Source organism: Cystoisospora suis (assembly GCF_002600585.1).
Source record: "Cystoisospora suis strain Wien I chromosome Unknown contig_1128, whole genome shotgun sequence".
In the NCBI taxonomy this organism is placed as follows: domain Eukaryota; phylum Apicomplexa; class Conoidasida; order Eucoccidiorida; family Sarcocystidae; genus Cystoisospora; species Cystoisospora suis.
Window position 1 is genome coordinate 13635 of NW_027153929.1, and position 22294 is coordinate 35928.

The 22294-nt window shown below is 53.6% G+C and overlaps 3 protein-coding genes across 3 annotated transcripts; 2 read left to right on the plus strand and 1 right to left on the minus strand.

The window, feature by feature from the left end:
- On the plus strand, window positions 1-2061 carry CSUI_002712 (uncharacterized protein). Its single transcript, XM_068062911.1, has 2 exons — window positions 1-251; window positions 1060-2061. Exons 1-2 carry the CDS (start codon window positions 38-40, stop codon window positions 1173-1175), a joined length of 330 nt encoding a protein of 109 aa, XP_067925114.1. The 5' UTR covers window positions 1-37; the 3' UTR covers window positions 1176-2061.
- On the plus strand, window positions 2007-19245 carry CSUI_002713 (ubiquitin domain at the c- related; the record flags this gene model as incomplete). Its single annotated transcript, XM_068062912.1, has 9 exons — window positions 2007-3865; window positions 4287-12897; window positions 13307-13784; window positions 14177-15681; window positions 15976-16096; window positions 16808-16871; window positions 17453-17519; window positions 17969-18046; window positions 18733-19245. The coding sequence occupies 9 exons, from the start codon at window positions 2007-2009 to the stop codon at window positions 18838-18840; spliced, it is 12891 nt and encodes a 4296-aa protein (XP_067925115.1). The 3' UTR covers window positions 18841-19245.
- A 514-nt stretch (window positions 19246-19759) lies between these two features.
- On the minus strand, window positions 19760-22036 carry CSUI_002714 (serine protease). Its single transcript, XM_068062913.1, has 2 exons — window positions 20971-22036; window positions 19760-20667 (listed from the first exon to the last, which is right to left on the minus strand). Exons 1-2 carry the CDS (start codon window positions 21809-21811, stop codon window positions 20192-20194), a joined length of 1317 nt encoding a protein of 438 aa, XP_067925116.1. The 5' UTR covers window positions 21812-22036; the 3' UTR covers window positions 19760-20191.
- Between the last annotated feature and the right edge of the window lie 258 nt (window positions 22037-22294).

Sequence of the window (22294 nt, forward strand, 5' to 3'; positions counted from 1 at the left end):
GACTTTTCCCAAGGATCTAAAAAGCTTCTGCTCTGAAATGTTCAAGTTCGTCCACGTTTTCGCTACATGTTCACTCTCACGTCTCTTCTCCCTCTGGCTCCCTTGTACGGGAATCTCCCATCTCTTCCCATGCGCCACAGCTACATGGGCCTGTCAAGCTGCCTCATTCCTCGCCATGTTTCCTGTTTTTGCTAGTGAACCTATATGGTTCGCCGAAGTCTGCTGTGCTGAACACGTACTGCGTCGGCCAGGTAGGCATGCTGCATAAAGGAGTATTTTTTAGTGGGGCTTTCTTACGGCTGTATCGACGCCGGTCGTCCCCGGTCGCTCGCCCCTGCGACAACTCCTCAGGGGACCGTAGTCTCTCTGCTAGACCTCACTTCAAGCTGTAGCCTGTTTTACGTGTCTGTCCGTCTCCCGCCTGCCCTCTTCGACTCCTGTCGCCAAGAGGCTCAGCAGGACGCGTCCGCGGCTGCTCTGCCCCCGGGCACTTGTCTCCCAAGGCATTCGTGTGACTTCCCGCTCACACGTGTCCGCTTTGCTTGCCGACGGTTCAGTACCCTCACACTTGCGCCGATGCCGTTGGCCAGCCTGTCCCTTACCGTCGTGGTGTACTCACCCGCCCTGCAGCAGCATCCGAGGCAATCAGCGGTATTTCAGATGTGGTTCGTTTTAGGGGCAGCGTCATTCGTGTTCTCCGGCCAGTTCGTCTTCTAATAGCTGGTTATCTGACTCCTCAGGCAATAGGTGACCACAGTAACCTGCCCGCTACTTCCTTTCACGTGCGCCTTGTCGTGTGTCGTGCCCCGCCTCGCGACGTTCTAGCGGAGAGTTTTGTCAGCTACGCTTTTTTCGCTTCTGCAGCAAGATGTTCTTGTTGGTGTCCGACCTTGGACGCCCCGTGTTCTCTCCTAGTTCCTTTCGCTGCTGGTATGCGCCATGGTTACGTTTTCCTTTTCTCGCGTGCTTGACATTGGTCACGGTCTCTCGGTTTGATATTTTTCTCGTCCTTCCTTAGCTTTGTCATTTCCTCTTTGTCTGCGTGTGACCTACCTTCAGGGACTCCAGTCACTAGCCGCAGTATGCAGGGCTTCTGCTTTGTATTCTCCGGAGACTCTTTCGCCGGTCTTCCTTTCCCCTCTCTCCATCAGTGTTTTCAAGCCTCTCTGCGGTAAAGTGAAATCGGTGGCTGTCCGGCCGTCCAGATGTATTCCCTCATGTTTTCTTCTGCACCGCGCGGCTTCGGCTTCTCTGTGCTTGTGTGCTACACTAGTCACAGGTCAGGATCTCTACATTCATTGCAGCGCCGGCTTCAATCACATCCAAATACTCACTTCGCTCTTCCCTCTCTTCTATCACTGCGTCTGGCAAAAGAGAATAGAGGAATAGAAAGGACGTAGCTTGCCGGGCGGAGCTCTCGTCCAGCATTTCTATACGGGGCGCGGTGTTATCCGCTGTCCTCGACAAAACGGCGCTACGCCTGGGCAACTGAGTTGGCCGCGTGCAGGCGACTGGGTAACGACGAAGAACCCACGAAGCTGAACAGTACGTCACCTCTTGAGAAGAGAGGAACCTGTGTTCATCACAATGTGCGAGCTATCTGCACACCCAGGACGTGAAGAACGGCCACGGATCGCGTTTCCTTGTAAGTGTTTGTTTCCTTCCACAGTTACCGTGGCTTGGCGGCACGCAGCACTGCTCTTTAAGCTTAATGCCCCTCCTCTCAGCTGAACTGGCGCGGCCCCTCGTGGTGTGCAGACAATGCAGCTAGGACATTCCGTTTTTTGAAACCTCTCTGACCCGCTTGCTGCAGTCGTTGTTTCGTTAAACGGTCGCTCGCTTGAAACCACACGGATCCCTGTTACTGTTTAAGTCTTCGTCGTCTACTCCAAACCCAGCTCTTCGGTGCCACAAATCGATGAGGAACGGGAGCCAATGGTGGTAGCCCGAGGACGTGTAAAAACACCCAATGATACATCTCGTGCTCTGCCTAGGGCCTTTCCATTATGGCAGACTGCGCCACTCCTTCAAGCTGTTGTGGGTCCAACGATGACGTTACCCAGTCTCTGTTGTTTGAAGGCATCGCCGTGGTCTCCCTTCCTCCGGATCTTCTCCGTTCTCCTCTCGTGGCGGGTGCTGAGAACCCCCAACTTCTACCAAGAAGTAGGACCCATATAAGTTACGACTCTCTTCTTCACTCTCCGGGGTCCTCAGCGCCTGCCGTGTCCCACCCTGTTGCATATGAGAAGACCGGGTCTGGTGTTTCTTCACACAAAGAAGGTCTTTCTCGATGCCATCTGGAGAGCGGCGTTCCTGTCCCGTCTTCCGTTACTAATCGAGAAACGACGCGTCAGATTGCATTGTCACTGTCAAAGGTGACTTGCCAGAATCCCTCTGCCCTCTCCAGTTCGCCTCCGGATCACTGTCGCGACTCTCCTCTCCGGGCACACGAGAATCTGCACGAAATCTCTTCTGACACTTTTGACGAGGTAACGTTATCGCGTGGGAGAAATGACTTCGCTCCTTTCACAAGCCAAGGACGTGGCCCAGGAGACAGCATACTTTCTAGTTGCTTTTCCCTCTTTCATCCGACTCCTCCTCTTTCTGTAGATGATGAGATGCTCTTATTTCAGTTTCTATCCTCCAACCGCTTTCACCGGCGGCGGTGGCGCCGGGGCTTTCTTTTCAGCTCTGTCGATATCAGAGAAATCTTCACCTGGAGACAGGAGGATGTCCCCACACTCTCCTCCTGTCCTGTGGCTCACGCCATTCCGAATACAAGAGAAAATGGGTTTTCAGATAGCAAGTGTCAGTCCGCTCCTCAGGACGCCGTTTCAGGAAAGTACTCATCACTCTTTCCTCCATCTTCTATACCCTCTCCAGCAGACGGATTGCTATTCAGAGAGTCTGTTGAGGGGGGGAGACGTGCGTCGTCTGATTCGGAGGCATCTTCATCTTCTGGTCTCCCTTCACTGTGGAACCATCGCGGCTCAAAACTAGAGTGTTCTGACGGCTCACTTTCCATGTCTTTTTCATCTACTGCAGTCGTAACAGGAACCATCCCTGCGGCCATTCGTGAAACGCAGGTGAAATCAGAAGTGCCCTGGAAGCTTCCCGTCAGTCACCCTTTGCGACAAGCACCGCAAACCCCATGTAGTCACAACGTGCGTACTGATCCGTTTTTAGGATGGAGTAAAAGACAGCCTAGGAATGATAGGCTGACCAGAATTCAGCGGAGGGCCGTAGCCGACATTCAGGAGCTTATGCGTCACGCTGCGGACTTCCGGAATCTTCATTTTTTCGGTTTAAGCTTTATATTCCGGTTGCTCTGTAGTCTGGGACTGCAAACATTTGCTCGGAAAATTGCTGAGAAAGATGGATTCTCTTCTGAACTTGCGCTTGAACTTCTGAAGGTCACAGGGCTGTCTGCGGGACGGGAGAGGAGTCAAGAAGAACGTAGCAAGGAGGCGATACGGGTATTACGAGAGATAAGACGTCCGAAAGACGAGGAAAGTGGGGAGGAAAAACAAGAGGAGACCAAAGGGAAGAGCAGCGTGGCAAATCCTCCACACTCCGAGAAAGATCTCTGTCCAGTCTTTGCTTTTCCAGTCCCTAGCTTTCCGCCTACTTCATCTCCTAATTACCCTTCATCTCTCTTTCCTTGTGGCTCTACGCCGCTTCTTGTCTCGCGTATGATGAACGTACAGTACCACTCGTTGCCTCTCGCGTCTCCCTCCGACTGGCTCTGCATGGAGGACCTCCTGCATCAGTGCAGTTCTGCAGACGAGCCTGCGCTGGAGCCTGTTTTTATTCTTCTCATCCCCAAAAGTCTCAAATATGCCTGTCGGCATGACGACCGCAGTAGGTACGTCACGAGCAACACATGAAAGAAGTTGGTGCCAGTTTCCCATTTCTGTATATTCTTCCAACGGTCTACGACCGTACAATTTGAGGTGTTACCTGTACACGCCTTCATGCGTATGTCGCTCTGCAGCCATCGTCTATTGAATGGAGCACCGTTAGCGGGAGATGCGTCACGGCAGGTTAGTGCTTGGGTACGCCTCGACATGCGGCAAGTCGTAGACACCTGGTTACTTATGTATGTGCACTACCCAAGGTCACGTTACATCCCTCGTAATGTGTCGTCCTCCCCCAAGAGACTTGCTCTGTCGTGCGTTGCTGCAAGCCCATCTCGGTACTATCTTTCCCGATGCAACGGCGGTTGCCGGGGTGCTCACCGGGAGTCTGCCTAATGTTTAGTATCTTCCACTTTCCCTGTTCTGCAGACACGGTGTGGCCGTGAAGGAGTCGGAGGCGGTCCTGGTTGTCTGTCCTCTTCTTAGAGACGCCGTACAGCTGGCTCACAAGCAAGGCCGGGCGGCGTCACAGCCATCTTCGTGTGAGGAATCGTTATCATACACTTTCGTACAAGCTAAAACTCCAACCTGTTCGCCGTCAGCACGTTTTCCCCACTCTTCTTCCATTCCTTCCTCTCCTTGTCCTTCACTATTCCGTGCCTCTCCGTTCATCCAAGGGGACGCCCAGTATATTTCTTTGGAGGGATGGAGGCAAAGTTATGCAGTCCATTCTGCTCGCTCACTGTTAATTGTATGTTTCAAGGCGCGTAGGGATTTCTTCTTGCACGCAGCGTACCGCTCTTCAGTTTCTCCATTTGTCTCTAATATTTCTACCTCTTCAACGTCCGACGCTGTCCCTCTCCTTCCTTCTTTGTCAACTCTCGTGACCGACTGTAGTACCCCCCGTGTCCCCACTGAAGCGCTTTCGGATGCATCTTCAGTGCCTGTATGTCACCAGCAGATGTTTGCTTCATCTCAGGGTGAGAAAGCTTCTTCTCTCCGTCCCGACACTTTGCTTTTTCGAAAGGGGGAAAACTCTGTCCCTTCTCAAAGAACGCCTGCAGCCAGTACGTCGTCTTGCGACAGCCGCACCCCGTTTAACGAAGTACGTGTCCCCGGTGGAGTCCCGGGGGCATGTACCTCCGAGACTTCTTGGCCCGCAGTGAAGACCTCATCTGCCCCAGGGAGCTTCTCATTTCCTTCCATCAAAGCCGTGTCATCCTCAGTCAGTGTGAGCTCTTCTCGAGTGATGGAAGACGAGGTGAGTTCGTCGGCTTCTCGTGGTATCTCACCAAATGCACACTCTCGCACAGGCGAAGTAGAAGACTTCATACGGCCTCCAGAGATAGGTGTCTTACGCTTTGTTGTTCCGTTTGCTGAAGAGCACCGCCAGGAAGAACGTTTGCGCACCCGGGCGGTCCAGAACTTCTTCCCCCCCTCCCAAGACCCTTCCTCAGTAAGGAGGCCTGTGACTCCTACTGCGGGGTTACCTCCAGTCCCTTCTCCTTCACGACTTGTACCTGGCGCGGTGGGAAATTCAGTGTCATTTACGGGGAGAGAAGAAAGTTTTGTAGATGTAGGAGAAGGGACAGGAGCACATGCCTCGCTCGTTTCGCCAGGAGGACAGAGCTCGGCTTTTCTGGATTCGCCAGTTCCGCGAGAAGGGAGAGGGGCCCAGCTGTTTTTCGAGAGGCGGACAGAAGGAGTTTCGGAGATGGAGAGAGCAGCTCAAGCTGTATGGGCCCGTGCACCGCTTTGCGAGGATTGCAGTTGGATGTGGGTGCAGGTCCCGGCGGGAGCGAAGAAAAGAAGAGATCCAGAGTTGGAGAAAAAAAGCAGAGGGACAGCGAAAGGGCAGGAGCAGATGACAGCTGCAGGAGAACAAATTCAGTCTCTTCGAACCAGGTGGCAGAGACACGGAGTGGAAGAAGGAAATAAGAGGAGGACGTCGAGGCGCAGATACGGGGTCCTGAACGGGGTGGAAGTTGAAGTGGGCAGGACACCATACAGGACAAAGAAGTCCGGGAAAAGAGTGGTAGAAGACGAGGAAAGAGAGGAGAAAAGCGGCGCTGATATGCATAACCGAGGCCGAGTGTTCAACACCGAGGGCCGAAAAGAGAAAATGGTGACAAGAAAAAGGCAGAGAGAGCAGCAGGGCACAGGGGTAACGAAAGAATCTGCTCTTGTCTCAGCCAAGAGTGTAGCCGCGAGTGGGAAACAGCGCAGGAATCTCTTATCGACTAGCATCACAACGATAACTGGAAGGTTGTCTCAGACAGAACGGTGCAAAGCAGAGGATTTCGTGTGTGTGACGAGGAACAAAAGAAGGGGGAAGACACCAGCGGTTTCAGATATCTGTGGATGCGGAGATATTCAAAACTCCTATGTCACCTTGCCTCCTTTGCTTTCTCGTGACCCTTCAATTTCTTCTTCGGGAGGCAGACACACGACACGAGAACGTTGTTCGGTTTTCTCTCCCACGCAATCTCCTTCACGTAAGAGGATTACCTCGGATTCCCAGCAGATCACATGCTCACTCGCAGGAAGGAACTGTGCATTGTCTCTGGAAGTCAAGGAAAGTGAGCTTAGCAGTTTCGAAGAATTTCTTCCTCATCCGAAGAAGCATGGAGCTCAGCGTGCATCTCGAGAAGCAGCTGGAATGAAGGAGCAGCCGGTGAAGGATGCTTTCGCATCCGGCAGTGTTGGGTCGCTTCCCAACGCAGGAAGTTGCCCCCAGTCAACTTTTCGTATGCCGTCAAATGTGTCTGCGGCCGAAGGATACGTTTTGGCTCTTGTAGCCATGAGTCGCTGCATGCTTGTCGAGAAGAGGAAGAAGAAGCAGACCGTAGTAAAGATGTTGACAATCGCAGACCGAGTGCCGAGAGAGGAAGGGGAATGGAGGCGTGGCCAACTTGACCGGCCTTCTCCTGCCAACAACTACGTCGTCGTACTGACTCTGGGCGGGATGAGGAGGACAGAAGAAAAGAGGACAGATGTTTATGAAGAAAAAGAGTGTACTCACACCAAGGGTCGACGAGGTCAATCTGATCAAAGACTGATCGGAGAAGAGAACAGTCGAAACGAGGAAGCTTTACAAAGAGAGGCACAACCAGGGATCAGCACAGAACTCCGGCGAGAAAGAGAAACGTTGACGGCGAGGCCAGGGAGAAAAGAGGGGAAGACCGAACGAAGATACCACGGTGTCCGGTCGTCCTCCGGGTCTCCAAGCTGTCGTTCAGACCGCTCTTCAACTTGTCCTCATCCATCCCACCCATCGCCTTCCTTCCTCTCCCGGGGTTCTACCATATCGTCGAACTGTTTTTCCTCTTCTTTCACGGTCGTTGTGGGGTTCGGTCCACCTTTCCCCATTGCAGGCCAGATTATAGTACCAATGAAATTCAACGTTTCTCCGGCTTCAAGCCGACAGCAGTATTCATCCGCTCCTGTCCTTTCTTCAGACTTTTCTTCTCCTTTTGTTTCTTCCGCTTTTGTCCATGAGGCTCAGGGTCGTGACAGCCCCCGCTTGCGCTTTCCAGTCTCGGGGCTTTCGGGGTTCAGAATCATGGACAGAGGTGAATTCCCGCTCCGGTTGAACCCTGTCTCCTTGTGTCCGATCTATACGTTTACTACCGCACACCGCGACACAGCCTCGCAAGCTGGCTATCCTCACCACGTCACAGCAGCTCCAGCTTCCAGTGAAACGCTACGACTCTGGAATACAAAGACTCTTCTCCCTTCTTTGTCACAGTGCGTTTGCTCGCCTGAGGATCTCCAAGCAGCTTCTCCAAGCACTCCCGCCAAGAGCCGCTCTTCTTTTTTGGGCTCTCTAGATGTCAGTCGTCTTCACCTTGGCAAATCTGTCCCTTCAAATTCTCTTTCCCACTCTCTTCTCGATTTTTTTCCTTCTCCCGTCTCTCTCGAGACGCGCGAAAGTCCTTCGTCAGTGCCAGCATTGAAATCTAGGCCTCTGTTTGCCACAAGCCTTTCTCCTGCATTGACTGCCCCGAAACATCACAGCGAGCTGAACCCCTTTATCCGTCCCGCTCTGTCTCGTTTTTTTCAGGTTGCTGGATATCTCAGCGAGTCGCTCGAAGCGCAGTTCAGCCAAGGGATAGAAGCCTTCTGTGCATGCGTGTTTGCTCCCACCGAGCTTGTTCTGTTTCCGGAGAGGTTTCGCGAGCAGCTTCTACTTCACTCCTTCCCAGCATCCTTCACTGGTCGTGGGGTCCTGTCAAGACCTCGCGTCCTTACCTTCTTCCCTATCTTCCACAATAGCTGCTCCTACAGTCTATCTGTTCTTAGTTCTCAGGACTCACACACCTCTCAGCAACAACCTTGGTCATCTGGCGAAGCACGTGGAAGAGCAACGAATCAACAGATTACCTGCCCGACTCCACGCCTCTTGCTTGGTGATTCGTGTTTGGGGGGTTTGAGGGGGGAACCGAGAACATGTCCAAGAGCAGGTGGGACTGAGGGTTTACTCTTGGCGCCATCCCCCAATCGAACCCCTTGCGGCGTTGCTTGCTGGCTCGTGGCTTCTCACGCCAGCGCATTTTCAGAGAGTCGCGGGACCTGTGCAATATTGGTTCCTTTCTCCTTTTCTGCGGTTCCCCCTCGTCCTGTCCGGTCATCCCCTCAGCGAAACACTTCTTCGCAAGCTTCTGCGAATGCTTCTTCTCTGGCGCGACTCACGCTTGCCGACCCGGAGAACACTCCAGCTGATCAAAGGTTTCTCGGCCCGGCTCCCTGTTCCTTAGTGCCATCAAGGGGACAGCAGCAGTCATGCACTAAACACAAGCCGTCAACAGCCATCATGCATTCTTGGGTTCTTTCAGTGGCGAGATCCTCGGACGCGCGCCCTTTCCAGAACCTGAGTGCGGCTTCGGAAAGTGCGCGTCTCTCAGTGTTAGTACGTGTGCGACAGGCTCGAGATGGAAGGAATAGCCTGAGCTCTTTGCGCGGTCCCCCCCCCTCCGAAGGAGTAGACAGTCTTTCACAACCAGATCAGCTAGACACTACAAATCTAGAAAGTGCAGCAGATCCCACCTTCTACCAGAACGGAGGTAGGCCACTTTCAGGAGTAGCAGGGCGACGGAGTGACAAAGCTGCACTCCTCGACCCATCGGTTTCTCATTCCATCACACTGATGGCGCGTGCACTCCCGCCGGCGGGTACCGCGGGTGTCGGGACAAGGCCTGATATGAGCGATAGGAGGATGGCCAGCTCTTCTTCTGCCGCTGACAGCCTTCCTTTTGAAGAAAAAGAGGATGACAGAGAACGAAGAAGACCCGGAGTCCTTGCTGCATGTGAGAACACAGAAGCTGGCGAAGGAGAGACAGATGGAGGAGAAGCACAGAATTCATCTTCCGAACTAAACACGGGACACAGACCAGGGCTAACCAACTCTTGTCAGGCTAGTTCCCTCGGAGAAGGGAACGGGCGTCAGGCTTCTTCAGATCGCAGTGTGTTTGGCCGTCGAGGCCGGCAGTGCAGACAGCTTTGTGATTCTGATATTCCCTCTGTTTCAAACAGAAATTCTGATGGACAGAGTGCAGAAACTCCTTCATCTTGTCCTGACAACAGTGGCGCGCAGAAGGTATTCAGATGTTTCTCGCCTACGAGAAGGAATCCCCCTTCGATAAGGCATTCTGAAGTTGAGCAGTTTCCGGGAACTGCATCTCTGTGCTCGTGCACTTCACATAAAGAACCAGTCCATACACTTGAAAGTCTTTCGGCTCGTACACCACCAATGCAGGCGAAGCCACACGTTTCAGCAGAGGAACTGAAGACAGTACACTGGAATGGAAGGAGAGGCCAGGAAGCGGGGTGGGAAGCCCCGAATACAGTGTATTGTCGGCTGCGACAAGACGAGGCGCTCGGGCGATATGCGTTGAACACTTCTTTCAGGGAATCGCAGAATCGTCTAGCGCACAGTCACGTGAACAGCATGTGGGACAAGGAAAGGGAGGAGGGAAAAGGGCTGGATACGGTAAATGTGATTTTCGCTTCTGGGCGTATGGCCAGGGTTTCGCGTCAGGAGGCCCCCGAATTGCTTTGGCAACATGGCCTGGGCATTGAAGAGTTCACTGTCAGGTCAGACGCTAACCAGGTGGGGCGATCCACAACAGAGCGCCTGGATGAAGCTGTGTCTTCTCACGACAACGGAGACGTGCAGCCTGTCCTACAAAGTTGGTCGGCCGCGGGGATCGGAACTAACCCCGGAGAAAAGGAGAGAGATGAAGCGTACTCCGTGTTGTGTGGTCCGCTGGTTCTCTCCCAGTCTCGTCGGTACTATTCGGGGTACGTTTTCGGAGGGGAATTCGTAGGAGAAGAACCACGGCATAACAGCGACTGTGTTGCCGCGGAGCGGATGCACATCATTCCCCCACCGGCGTACCCCCACTGCGTCCCTGCCAGTTCTCTGACTGGCCTTTTCGAAGCGCGGAGAAACTTGTTTATGCCTTTTAATTCTCTGCCCGCGAAGGAAGGGTGGGACAGATCTTTTTCTGATGCGACAATGCCAGCGTGCGAATCTTCTGGGCGCCGCGCGCGCAGCTGCCCCGGTAACAGGCGGCCTGAGGGGGTCCTTGCACCCTCTTCTCCGACTCGAAATTCTTCATTGGGGTCTCGCTTCCTGTCGAATACAAGTCTTGCAGAACGCCTGGAAGCTTCCGGCTCAGCCGAAAGAGTGGGTTTTAGCTTCTCAAAGACGGGACCAGAAGGGCCTGACACTATGGGCCTCCGGGCTTGGACCGTAGCCTCTGAGCGTGGACCCCTAGCGAATTCCTTGGAGAGTCGCACAACCAGACACTCGTCCTCTGCGCATACCAGTGTGATTTCTCCGCCTTCTGCCTTGTCGCACTCTTTTCCTTTGTCCGGTTCCACGAGTTCTCTCCTGCCACTGAGCGATGCTCACTGTGGCTTCCGGACGGAGAACAACCTCAGTGCAGTGGCATGTGAGCAGGAGACAACTGCTGGAGAAAGGGTGCGACGTGAGGGTTCTTCACCGACGGGACGCAGACAGAGCGTGCTCTCTTCAGCTTCTGTCTCTGCTAACCAAGTTTCCGTCTTGTCTCCTCTTTCTGCTTCGCCCCTGAGTGCCTCTCCTAACAAGGCTGCGCAGTCAGTTACCTCGGAGTCCAAGACGTTGTCAGCCATGCCTGTTTCTGACAACCGAAATGAGAATAGCGCGGCTGGTACGCAAGATCCAAGCGTCATGGCGCAACTATGTAGGCGCTTTTTGCAGAGGCACTTTTGGTCAGTCAGTCCAAGGCCTTTTATCTCTTCGTCAGTCACGCCTTCGGTGAGTGCCACAGAAAGAGGACAGAGACTGCAGCGAACAAGAGGACTGAGCCCTCCACTCTTCAGAAAGTGCGCGCAGAAGACAGAACTTCGTTCCGGCAAGGGGCCTTGCGGGAAAAAAAGAAGACTCACCAGGGAAGAACACCGGAACTTAGATGTGACGAGGTCTTGCCGGGGCGAGGACGCGGCACTGCGGAGAAGAGTGGGGACTGCAAAGCACCCGCGGTGGTTGCGTGGTGGAGAAGAGCCCAAGCACGGTGGGAGGCTGAGAACGATAGTGAGACCGAAAGCGGCAGGAAGGAAGGTAGAGCACCGAGGAGAAGCATTTGAATGCGGGAGGGAGACAGAAAATGCCGGCCAGAGAGGAGGGGATCTCGAGCACCGATTGTTCGATAAGGTGAAGCAACACGCCAGACCAAGGATGTCTTGCATCAGAAACGGGAAGACGAGAAAGAAGAAAAGTGCAGGCTGTCTGGGAGAGAAATCAGTCGACAGCGGTCCGCGAACACCTGGAGGTATAGGCTTTCCAGGAGCACATATGGCTTTGCGCGTTGCTCATTATCGCTCCAATCGTAGCACTTCTCATTTCTCGTCAATAATGTCGTCCTGTGATGCTTCTAGTTCACGGTTGCTCCAAGTGTCTTCTCTCAGCAAACAGAGACAGAAGCGTTCTCCTTCCTCACCATCCCCCCTTCTGTCAATGTGCTCGGTGAAAGCCGGAGATCAAACCGGACAACATACTTTCTCATCGGAGTGTAGTAAAGAAACCGAAAAGCATGCTAACTATGCATCTCGAAGTTCTGAACCTTCTTCCCTATCTCAGCACCTGACAAGCAGGGGAAGACTGGCGGAAGAGCCCCACCGACAGAGCGATGTCCAGGGAAGACAGGCAGATAAGGAAGGGAGAAAGAACTTAGCCTCGCCCGAGAATGGGTGGTCTGTTACCTCAGAAATTCTCATCGTGCCGGCATGTCGCCGGTACGTGCACTTGCCCTGTTTAGGCTGTGAGTCTCTGCTCGTTTTTCCTGATGAGATTGCGAGGGAACGTGCGGGCCTCGGTAGCGCTGCTCTTTGTCAGCGAGTACAGGAAAAGGTGAATGAGGTTGCTCTTCCTCGGTCTCTCGCAAAGAGAAACAAGAATGGAACAGATCGTTTTACGACACGTACAGGAGACAACGTGAGCGATGTGTCACAGCTAGGGGATTGCGTCGATGACGAACATACTGCAGGAAAAGAGGAGAACCTCCGTACAGCTGAAGATGACTTGGCCGAGAGAGAAGAGCTAGCTACCACGTACTCAAAGTGTTCTGTGCCCGCCAACGGTAGAAAAGACGAGAGCATAGATGGCGAAGAACACGAGGGGCTTTCTTGTATCTGCTCTTCTGGCTCCAGCCCCACATCTTCCGTTCCAGGGGTTACTGAGGATCCGGAAACCGTCTGTTGGTTGGCCAGAGGAGGAGAAGTGAAGTGTCTTTACGAGCATGAAGAAAGCGCCTGTCTTTCTAAAGGGAGAGAAAAAGCAGACTGCCGATTCTTTTCCGACAGCTTTGACAGGGCGACCAAGAGAAGAGAGGGCTTGCTCAGTCGTCAGGTCGCTTGGGAATGTCAAACGGAGGAAAGACAACGTAAAAGATCTCAGATGCGATGGTGTCGCGGAGGCCTGACGCGACTGCCGGTTCACATTCTGTGCGAAGTCATCCGTCATTTAACAATATCCGAGTTCCTCACCTTCCGACAAGTAAGTGGCGTTGGAGTACGCGATAAGGACACCCCCCCATCCAGTCGAACTGTGGCATTGACTATACCCCAGATCTGAGAGGACTACCAAACACTTCGTCTGCGTTCCTTGTTCCCGGCCGCTGCTCAGACACTTCTACAATCTGTTCGGAGACTTCGATGAGGAAAATACCCCGGCAGGGAGTCACCTGTGAGCAGAGGCTAGAACTCGCGAAGAATCCTGCATAGCTCGTGTTTGCGTTGTGTTTCGTGTGATGTTAGCAATGCTTACACGCCTACTCCGGATTGATGCAGACCAGACGCCTAGGAAGTGGTCATCAAGGAGCCCGCGCAGTACCAAGGTATTTGTCGGGATCGATGATCCACCTCTTCTTTGGCCTTTTATATCATGTGCGTTTCTTACTCCGTAGGTTTGTACAGCTCACTGTAATAAAGTTCTGATCGAACGGTACTGCGAGCACGTGTATGTATTTCCGGAAGACCTAGACCTGCACCGTCTCGTTAGGTTTGAGCCACTCCTCTCCCAGGCCCGTAAAGTTGACTTGACAACTGTGACGGATCCTGCCAGTATTTCCCCCCTGGCGATTCAGTTCTTAGCGTCGGTTTGTGCCGAGGCGACGCAGCTGCTCTTTGCCGTGTCGTCGTACGCGAACCTCGCTAAGGCTGTGACGAGGGCCTTCGGTCGCAAGCCTGAAGTTGTTGTTTGCTCTTCTCTTGGAGAAAAAGAGAAGGGCAAGACTCATGAAGAGGGTCGTGATGTGAGAGCCAGGGTGACGCAGATGGAAAGGAGCGGGACTGATGATGGGAATTCAGTAGGGCATGGAAACACTTCTCTTGCCGAAAGGAACGGCACTTTACAGGAGAGCGCGAGTGCCCCGGGAAACCGAGGTGAGGGTGAAGAAAGCTAATTACCACCAATGAGACCTGCTCGGCCGGCGACGGCCGGGTCTCGAAAAGGAGCTCACCATGCAGTTCGCAACAGCACCCACAACGGTATCAAGTCTGTTGCTGTGAATCGTGAACATCTGAAATTTGCGGGAACTGGAAGTCTGTTTCCTTGTGGAAGGCGGGCTCGTACAACGTCGGCTAGTGTGGGCGCAGAGCCCGTCAGCACATCACCACACTCTGCAGTCAACAACAGCTCGCTCGCCTCGTAGGACAAGCAGTCACGTTGCTACGCGCGAGAGGTCCAGAGAATGCAAGAAACTCGCCGAAAAAAAAACTCGATAGTGAGAGAAAACGAGCTGCCTCGGGAAAGAGCTTTCTGTGTTTTTCTTCAGATGCAGGAACTCACGCTATTCGGCACCAAACTGGTTGTGCACAAGAGACAGTCCAGCGCACTCCTTGTAGGAAATCGTGCGAAGGTCAAGAAGGGCGTGTCGCAGCGGTACAGCCTGCTTCGGGACGGGAGATGACCGCCGACGGAGAGCAGCATCATCAGGGCCAAAGCACCGGAGTCGCGGTATCTCACACAACTGTAACATCGGATTCTGCGTATTGGATCTCTCAGAGCCAAACAGAGATAACGGGATCACAGGATAACAGTCCGTCGCGTATCGCTGTGGGCGAGCGTAATCCTAAGGGTGACACTTCTTGCTGTGCGCTCTCTATCCAGCTTTGTCAGAGGCCCGAGGATCTCTTGCGTGGAGAAGCACCTGAAACTCTACGAGTGGACACAGGGGAGGCTCAAGCAGGGGGACAAGGACATGACGGGCGACCGGAAACCAGGGCAGGTGACAGAAGAAAAGAGCAAGAAAGACACAGTGCTGAGAATGGTCGCCACAGCAGAGCAGACCCCTTGCGGACGCTGCTTGGAATGCTGCCAACACGGTCTGAGGAGGATGCGACCGTCCGAATGAATGAGCACTTCGACGCCGTGAAGAAACAGATGCAGGGACTGCTTAGTGCTGTTGAGGAATTTGAGCAAAGGTCGAGAGTGGACAGACAGCCAGGGGAGGCAAAGCTGGGTACCATAAGACCGGAGGAGGACAACTCAGAGGAAGGCCAACTGGGCGCCGCAGGAGAGGAGGAAGAGAGAAGGAAACGAAGAATGGGGAGAGGGAGAGAAGAGCAAGGAGACGGAGATGACCCACTGGAACAAGCATCGAGTTCAGGGCAATGGGGTCACGGTCGCGTCACTCGAGAAATGGAGAACTGGGGACTTTCAGTGGCGCGCGTATCCTCTGCTCGCAGGAAAGCACTCTGTCAGGGTGGCGATAGAGCTGCGCTCGCGTTCTCTTCCTCGGAAACTCCCCACTTCCGTATTCTTTCGGACCCTGCTCTCAAAGCGCCGGCGTCCCCTGGCACTTCCTCCGCGTCTTCGTCGCCTCTCTCTCCAGGGATCAGCTCATCGGAAACTGATTCGTCTTCTCCGAGAAGCATCACCGCTCTCGTCTCCCGTCCTTCTTCGTCTCCTTTCCTGAGTTATCGACAGTGGGAGACGGCCTCAGAGCCGTCTGCCTCTGAGATTTCTCGTCGTGATAGTCGTGCTGCGCAGCGGAGTACTCCGGGGAGGTCGCCGCCTCAGAGGACAGAACACCCCTTCGAGTCGTCCCCACATTCCCCGGTTTCTGTTCGTGGCCGTCTCGAGAGAGACGGCGGGAATGTCGCAGACGCTCAGCTTCCTCACTTGGAGGTTTTTGTCTTAGGTAGAACAGGACCACTTACTTACCGGATGCCGCCCTCTGTCCCGTTCCGGAAGCTCATGAGGTATTACCGCGACCAGGCACAGCTGCGGGATGGATTTGTCGACTTTTTGTGGCTTCACCGCAACGTACCCATCAGGGTAAGCGTGCTTTTCTTGATATATTAAACACTTCCACGCGAGCGTAGACGCCTAAGACTGCCTGAACTGCTGGCCTACGTATGTTCGTGATGGTGCAAACGCCTGTTGCACGTATGCTTCTACGGCGAGCCCGGAGGCATACGTGTAATCCTAGGAGTGTGCGGGCGTGCGATGTGGTCGCGCCGTGTCCGCTTGTAAAATCGTGCTTGTTATACATCCGTGTTGGAGTACCGCCCGTGAGCGGTCCACGCTGAATCCACTGTTCCGTGTGTGGACTCTTTTGCGTGGCTGCAGGTGCTGCCAGATCTCAGCCCGGCGGACTACGGCATGGCCACGAAGCGTGTACAGATCTATGCCGAGCATCGCCTTGCACTCCAGTTTACCCAGAGAGTCTGGATATCTCTCTTCATAGAAGGTTTGTCCGTGCAGCCTGCAGCTGCGAGTCTCATAAAAGCAGCACACGGTTTCGCACTTCCGTACTGCTGTACGCAAGACGTACCCGCCTTTTTGCTTACATGCGACGAACATGTCGTGGCGTCAGTGTGTGTTTGGCATCCCGTAATCGGGCCTCTTTATATGTCAGTAGTTGCTTGCTCAGGAATCAACACAGCACTTGAAACACGTGTTTGTGGTCGAGCAGTCTGTCTCATTAGCACACGACAAGTTCCAAGTGCCTTTATCTGATACGTGCCCTCAAAGACGTCTATAGTTGATGCTTCTGCATGCTGGAGTAGATTACCGCGACAACAGAGAGCGCTGCTTTCACTTTTACACTGTCCATCCCACGCTTCGTCGACTCGACGCTCGCAGTACGACCGACGGCCGCTCACCTCTATACTGAAGTCAATCAGTACGTGCGCCCCGTAATAACCGTAGCTTCTCGACATGAGCAGAAAGAGATCTCTGGCGGGACCGTTTGGCGAGTCGTGCCTGCCTTGCCTGTTGACCGCGTACTGATTCCCGTCGGTGTTTTCAGGAGCGCCTGCCTCCTGCACGACTTTAGATTCGAATCCTAAAGCCACAACACTTGAGTAGTACCTCAAGGCCGGGTCTTTGTCCAAGGCTCACCTCTACGCTGACGACAAGCAAACGTTATCATGTTCCAGATATCTGTCCCAAATATCAGGTTCAGCGGATTGCCCTTACTTTCCCCGCCTGCGCTTCAACGCCAACATGACGACCCCATTTTCGTAAGCAAGTTGCCAGCTCATATGGCAGTAGACTGGTGAACTCCGTGATGAGTCGCGCCGTACGTTGCAAACAATACTTTTTCTCGTCTAGAGTAATGTATCGTTGCCCCTCAGCTAGCTAGAAACCTGCCAGCTGCGCTTGCACGTAAGAAATACTTTAGCGTTACATCGTGCGGAAGTCCTCGCACCAGTAACCAACACTGACAATCTCCTGCAGGCGTGCAGTGCACGTACGCCCACGGCTGCAGGTGAGATGTGCGACTGTCACCTATTCGGTTTTCTGGTATACCTGCTAGGCCAGTCTTGTGCATCACGAGAAGTATGCGCTTGCGGACACGGTGGGTGTGGGACAAGAATTGGCTAAGAGCTGTCTTGCTACTCCGTTACAGCCGATGGAGGTTCAGCGCAAATTCCCCAGGCGTTTCTGCATCGATCGAAGCCACATCACGCAGCTGGAACCCTCGCCAGTATCGAGCCGGAACGTTGTTAACAGACGTATCTAATATCTGGAGCGAAAGCCCCAGATTGCTGAATGACAGAGAAGAGGCTAGTTTCCCTGTTGTTGCTGCGTGCGTGTCTAGGCGGCTCGTTGAAAGTTACAGCCGAAACGTGGGCATTCCCCAAAGCGATTTGAGACTTGTTTACTCCGTAAGCGCTTCTAAGAAAGTGATTCTCTTTTTGGCACTGTAGTGTAAGTGTGTGCCAGCAGGTCTCTAGAGCTTAATCACGAAGCGGTGTGCTACGAGTCTGCGCCAGATCACGCCAGAAAATTTGTCGCATATCGCAGTGGAGAATATTGCCTTCGCGTCTAACGGCGCCCATCAGTTCACCCAAGGCTATTTCTGGTTCGACACCCCGAGCACCCCAGATTTTCGAGCTTCACCGTTTGCGAACGAAGTGTGGTAGGATGGCCCGCACCCTCGTGCGAACGCTCATCTTCAGTTCATCCCTTCCTGTGTGGGGGGCCCTACCTATGTCCGCTGCTGCAAGCAGGGAAGAGTACACCTACCGCCGAACGGAATCTCCCGCACACACAGCGTACCTATGCCGTGAGCTGTGGAAGTAGCCTCGCGTTGTGTCTGCCTACCTTGATGCAGAAGGACGGCATGGATTTGCAGATTCACTTGTCGCAGTGCCCGTTGAACTTCAACATTCAGGAGAACGACGTTGTGAAGGTGCGTCGTCTTCCAAGAAAGAAGAACATCCCACTTACCAAACTAAGAAGCTAATCTCCACACTTCCCTGATCCGAGCCCTGATCCGAGTTACACGTCGTCCCGCAGTTGTCTGGGCAGCCAGTTTTCTTTTTCCACGCTCTGAAAAGGTGTACAACAGTCACCGTTTTACTTTCATTTCGCCTATATTAGGCTGCCGGTGTGGACGTGCGTATACTTCGTCAGTGGGAAAAAGGAGCCGCGACGCGTACGCTCTCGTACTACGCCGTTCTCGCACGATCGCCGTCAGGGCGGGCTGGTTACAGCTGGGTTGTTTGATCTGTAAACTGAATACCAGCCATGGCGCGGCTAAATATACGGAGGTTTCGCACTCCACTGTATCTTTCGGTCCGAAGCACGTACAGACCGAGAATGCATACAGCGATGACGACCTACTCGCACAGACAAACGTGTAGACACCTGGAATCGGCTCCTTCGGAGAAGAACGTTAGATCCGGAGGCGAGGGTAAGTAGCCAATCAAATGTTTTTCTTAGGACGAGGTACCGCCGGCACTGGAGGAGGTCGGCTACGTAATAAGCACATGTCGGAACGCCGGTAGGCGGATGTTCAGAGAGTTCATATCAATATTGTTTTGGCTGGAACAAGTATTATACAGCCTGTCAAGTGTTGTCTCTCTTCCTTTACAGGCAGCACTGAGGCCGGGGGCGGCCGCACCACGTTCATTGCTCCAGCAATACCATCACCAAAGAGCTCAGCGGAACGGGGGCACAGTCGTCCTCGGTGGCGAGTTCTAACATTTCCGACTCAACCGCTGCCGCCCCTCACTCGGGTCCGTCTGGATTCAAGCGGATGTCCCCTGATGTCGGCGAATCAGCCTCTCGGCACTTGGCCGCTTAGGGTTTAGCCGAGTATCACCTCAGCTACATGAAAACTGCGTGTGTAAAAACTGAGTTCAGCCTGTGAAGTGCGCCTGTCTATACTCGTTTTCTTGCGCGTACACGTGTGCTGTAGAGGACGCGAGTAAAAGCACCTTCGAAGGACAAGCTGGTTCGGAAAAAGGGGGGATGTGCTCGCAGGGTTTCTACACCAGCACGACTATGTGTCTCTAATGGCGCGGTTGAATTCCCAACAGCTTTCCTTCGACTCGAATCGTCAGTCAGCTTCGTTAGCTGAACGCGGGTCTATCCCTACGAACCGGGACGCCAATGTCGTGCCTGTCTGTGTGTCAGTGCCCCTTTTCGCACGCCAGGAAACGAAGCCCTCTCCGATCCCGAGCTCCACTCGCCGTACCGCGCGACTGCCACCGAAAGCTCAGTGAGCGGGACCATTGCACCTCTCCCCGCATAAGGCATAGCTAATCCCGTGGCGAGTGCTACAGTATCAGCCTCTTCAAGCAGCAACTTGATTGCACCGACATGCCTAGAGCTCTCGATTGCTCCCTTGAAAAAAAATTCCGTCGCCCCTTCGAGGCCAAAGTGGCACAGTGAACGCAACCTGGGGCAAGCTGATTTATGCCGCCCACGCCGCTGGGTTTAGAACCACGTACTGATTTGAGGATCGCCTCCTAGTCAGGCGCTGCAGGACAGCTCCGGCACGTGTTAGCGTCCGTAACGAGGCTCAAGAATTACAAGGACGATAACGGAAGAGCTCCACAACAGAGCTTACAGTCGCGGTATCTGGTCACAATACACAAGCGACTGCCCCGGCCTTGTACATTGGCTACGAAAAGGCTCATTTCGCCGTTACAGTTTGCATACACGCTTACTTCGCCAAGCGATACCAAGAAGTACCACGCCAAGTTACGTTACAGTTCAAAACCACGGACACTCCTGTCTGAAGAGCGTCACTTACGTTCCTAGGCGCCACTAGACCGTCAAGGACTACCGGATGAACACGCCAATGAACGACACCACACAGCTCGTCTCTCCTGCCCCACGTCGTTCCTGACACACCTCCGCCTTCTCCCGTGCCCCCACCGCACGAAGCGACTTCTGCACCACTGGAAACCACACGACGTCTCACTTCAAACTCCGGTTATACACACAAAATTCTGACGCGCAGACATTCGCTGCAAGAACCCCGAAACTACACCGGAATTATATTAAAAGCACCGTGTATATCTCTTATGAGCGTTTACTGTTCGGCTCAGTGAGCATCAGCTATACTGACAATCTGTCCGCTGTAGAAAATGTAATCGTTGGGTCCTCCGGCCATAGTCTGGCCATCGACAGGTGGGCTATATCGGATCTGGAAAGCAAACGGTCCGTCAATATCTAGGGAGACCGTCGGTGAAGGCCTCATAGCCATTCTCAACATCATGCCCATGGCTGTTGCAGACGTGGCCACAGTTCCCTTCTCATCAACAGCGACGTCGGCGGCGTGGACAAAGGACGAGACAAAAAGATCTCTGCCTCCCGTAATTTTGCTGAAGTCCGCCTCCTGAGAGTCGAAGACAGTTTTCATCCCTAAATCGTCTCTGAATATGGGAATCAAATCTTCCCGATTCGTGTTGGAATTCAACTTGAACTTCGGAAGACTCAACTGTACGTGTGTTCCCCACGACTGCGCCGTCTGTTCGTCACTGTTCATCTGCACTACTAAGTCCTCCATGTAGAGCTTTCCTGAGAAAAAACATCATCACAGAGCATTCCACACATCCAATCAGCGGTAACAGAGAGCCTCCAGACACGATCAAGTAGGACAACGCACAGAAAAAGAACAAGAAACTTTCTCACGTGCAGTCAGTGACAGAGTTGACGAACAGGATACACGCGCTCACGCACGCACAGGTGCCTACACACGAGTACGCGCGCGTTGTGCATTGGGACTGATACTAAGTGAAGATAAACACGAAATCAGATGCAGTACGGACGCAGCTGCAGACGCTCTCAAGCACCCCGTCGAGTCCTGGAACCCCCTCTCACCTTCCTCCTTGCTCTTAGAGTCAAAGAGAGTGTCCAGCTCCTTGAAATCGCTGGGCTGCACTATGTACATGAATGTGTTGTCGTCGTTGTATGGAATCGCGATAGCCTTGACCCTGTTGTTCACCAGCATGATATGTGGCGAGTTCTTCAGAGTCACATGCATGATGTCCGCCTCCTGATCAACGGGCTTTCCATCTTTTAGTCCATGAAAAGTGCCCTTTTGCGTCTCGTATTCATTGAAAGGACTTGCCCAAGCAGCCTTGAAATACATCGCGCTCACAAGAACTAGTCGGGTGAGGGGGCCGACATCGTTTGGCGTCACCAGATCCTTTATGTGGTCGCGAGTCTGCTGCGCGACAAAGCTGTTGATCTCATCCGCTGCAATCTGTGGCTCTTCAAAGGAAATAGCTTTAGCCTCTGTTTTCTCTCCTTCTTCCTTCAAAGTTTTTGCATAATCCAAGAAAAACTGATTCGTCGCAATGTCATCATGCACGTAGATCCGGTTCACCAACTCAAGGACTGGCGCGTCACCCCTGTGCCCTTCCGAGCTAAGCTTGGGAACCGGGGGAAGGTGCTTCAAAGATAAAAAGCGTTGCATTTCTAACAGAGTAGGGCCGCTTGCTCCCTTTAATGCCATAGCAAAGACCATCAAGATGGAGAACGGAGAGAACACAAAGTTCTCCTCCGCCCCAGCACGCGCGCGGCGGCGCGCAGAGAGGGCGGAGTGAAGAACAGCAGCCGCGTCAGCCAATGGAACCATGTTGCCAGCAGAGTTATTCGAGGGAGAGACGAAAGAGCCGGAACGCGAGAAGAACGAAAGAAGCTTCGAGAAAAAGGACATTCCGACGAGGTGCTTGGCCCCCTGGACAAAATGCCGTCCGCTCCTGACAGCACGGGCTCACACGAAACGAGGAAATCTAACAGAGGGAGGATACGAAATGGGGGGGGGTAGAAAAGAAAAATTGTAGTGGAGATCCAATGCTGGACTGCAGCCGCGTCGACGTCGCTCCGTGCTCTTTGAGACGAGGGTCTTGCCTAGTCACGCCGAACCACATGCTCACATCCGTTGCGCTTGGAGAGCAGGCGACCTCCGGCCCGGTGGCGGCTCCACCGGCAGGGCGCGAGCGTCGCTGCTCCGACAGCACCGAAGGCAAAACCAGCTCCTGCAAGACAGAAGCCAGATTCTTCGCGGGGCAGACTCTTGCACCACTACTGTTGGTTGAGGCTGCTGTGGTTGACCGGTGAAATCTAAACAGGCTTCAGCTGTGAATGGCTGTTCCTTTTATCAGCGCGCTCGTGGCTCTTTGCGCTGCTGGCGAATGCT

Coding starts and splice junctions, on each gene's coding strand:
- CSUI_002712 (XM_068062911.1), top strand. CDS start 38: ATGTTCAAGTTCGTCCACGTTTTCGCTACATGTTCACTCTCACGTCTC. Junction 252..1,059: donor ACACGTACTGCGTCGGCCAG/GTAGGCATGCTG, acceptor ACCTACCTTCAG/GGACTCCAGTCACTAGCCGC.
- CSUI_002714 (XM_068062913.1), bottom strand. CDS start 21,811: ATGTCCTTTTTCTCGAAGCTTCTTTCGTTCTTCTCGCGTTCCGGCTCT. Junction 20,668..20,970: donor CTCTAAGAGCAAGGAGGAAG/GTGAGAGGGGGT, acceptor GTTTTTTCTCAG/GAAAGCTCTACATGGAGGAC.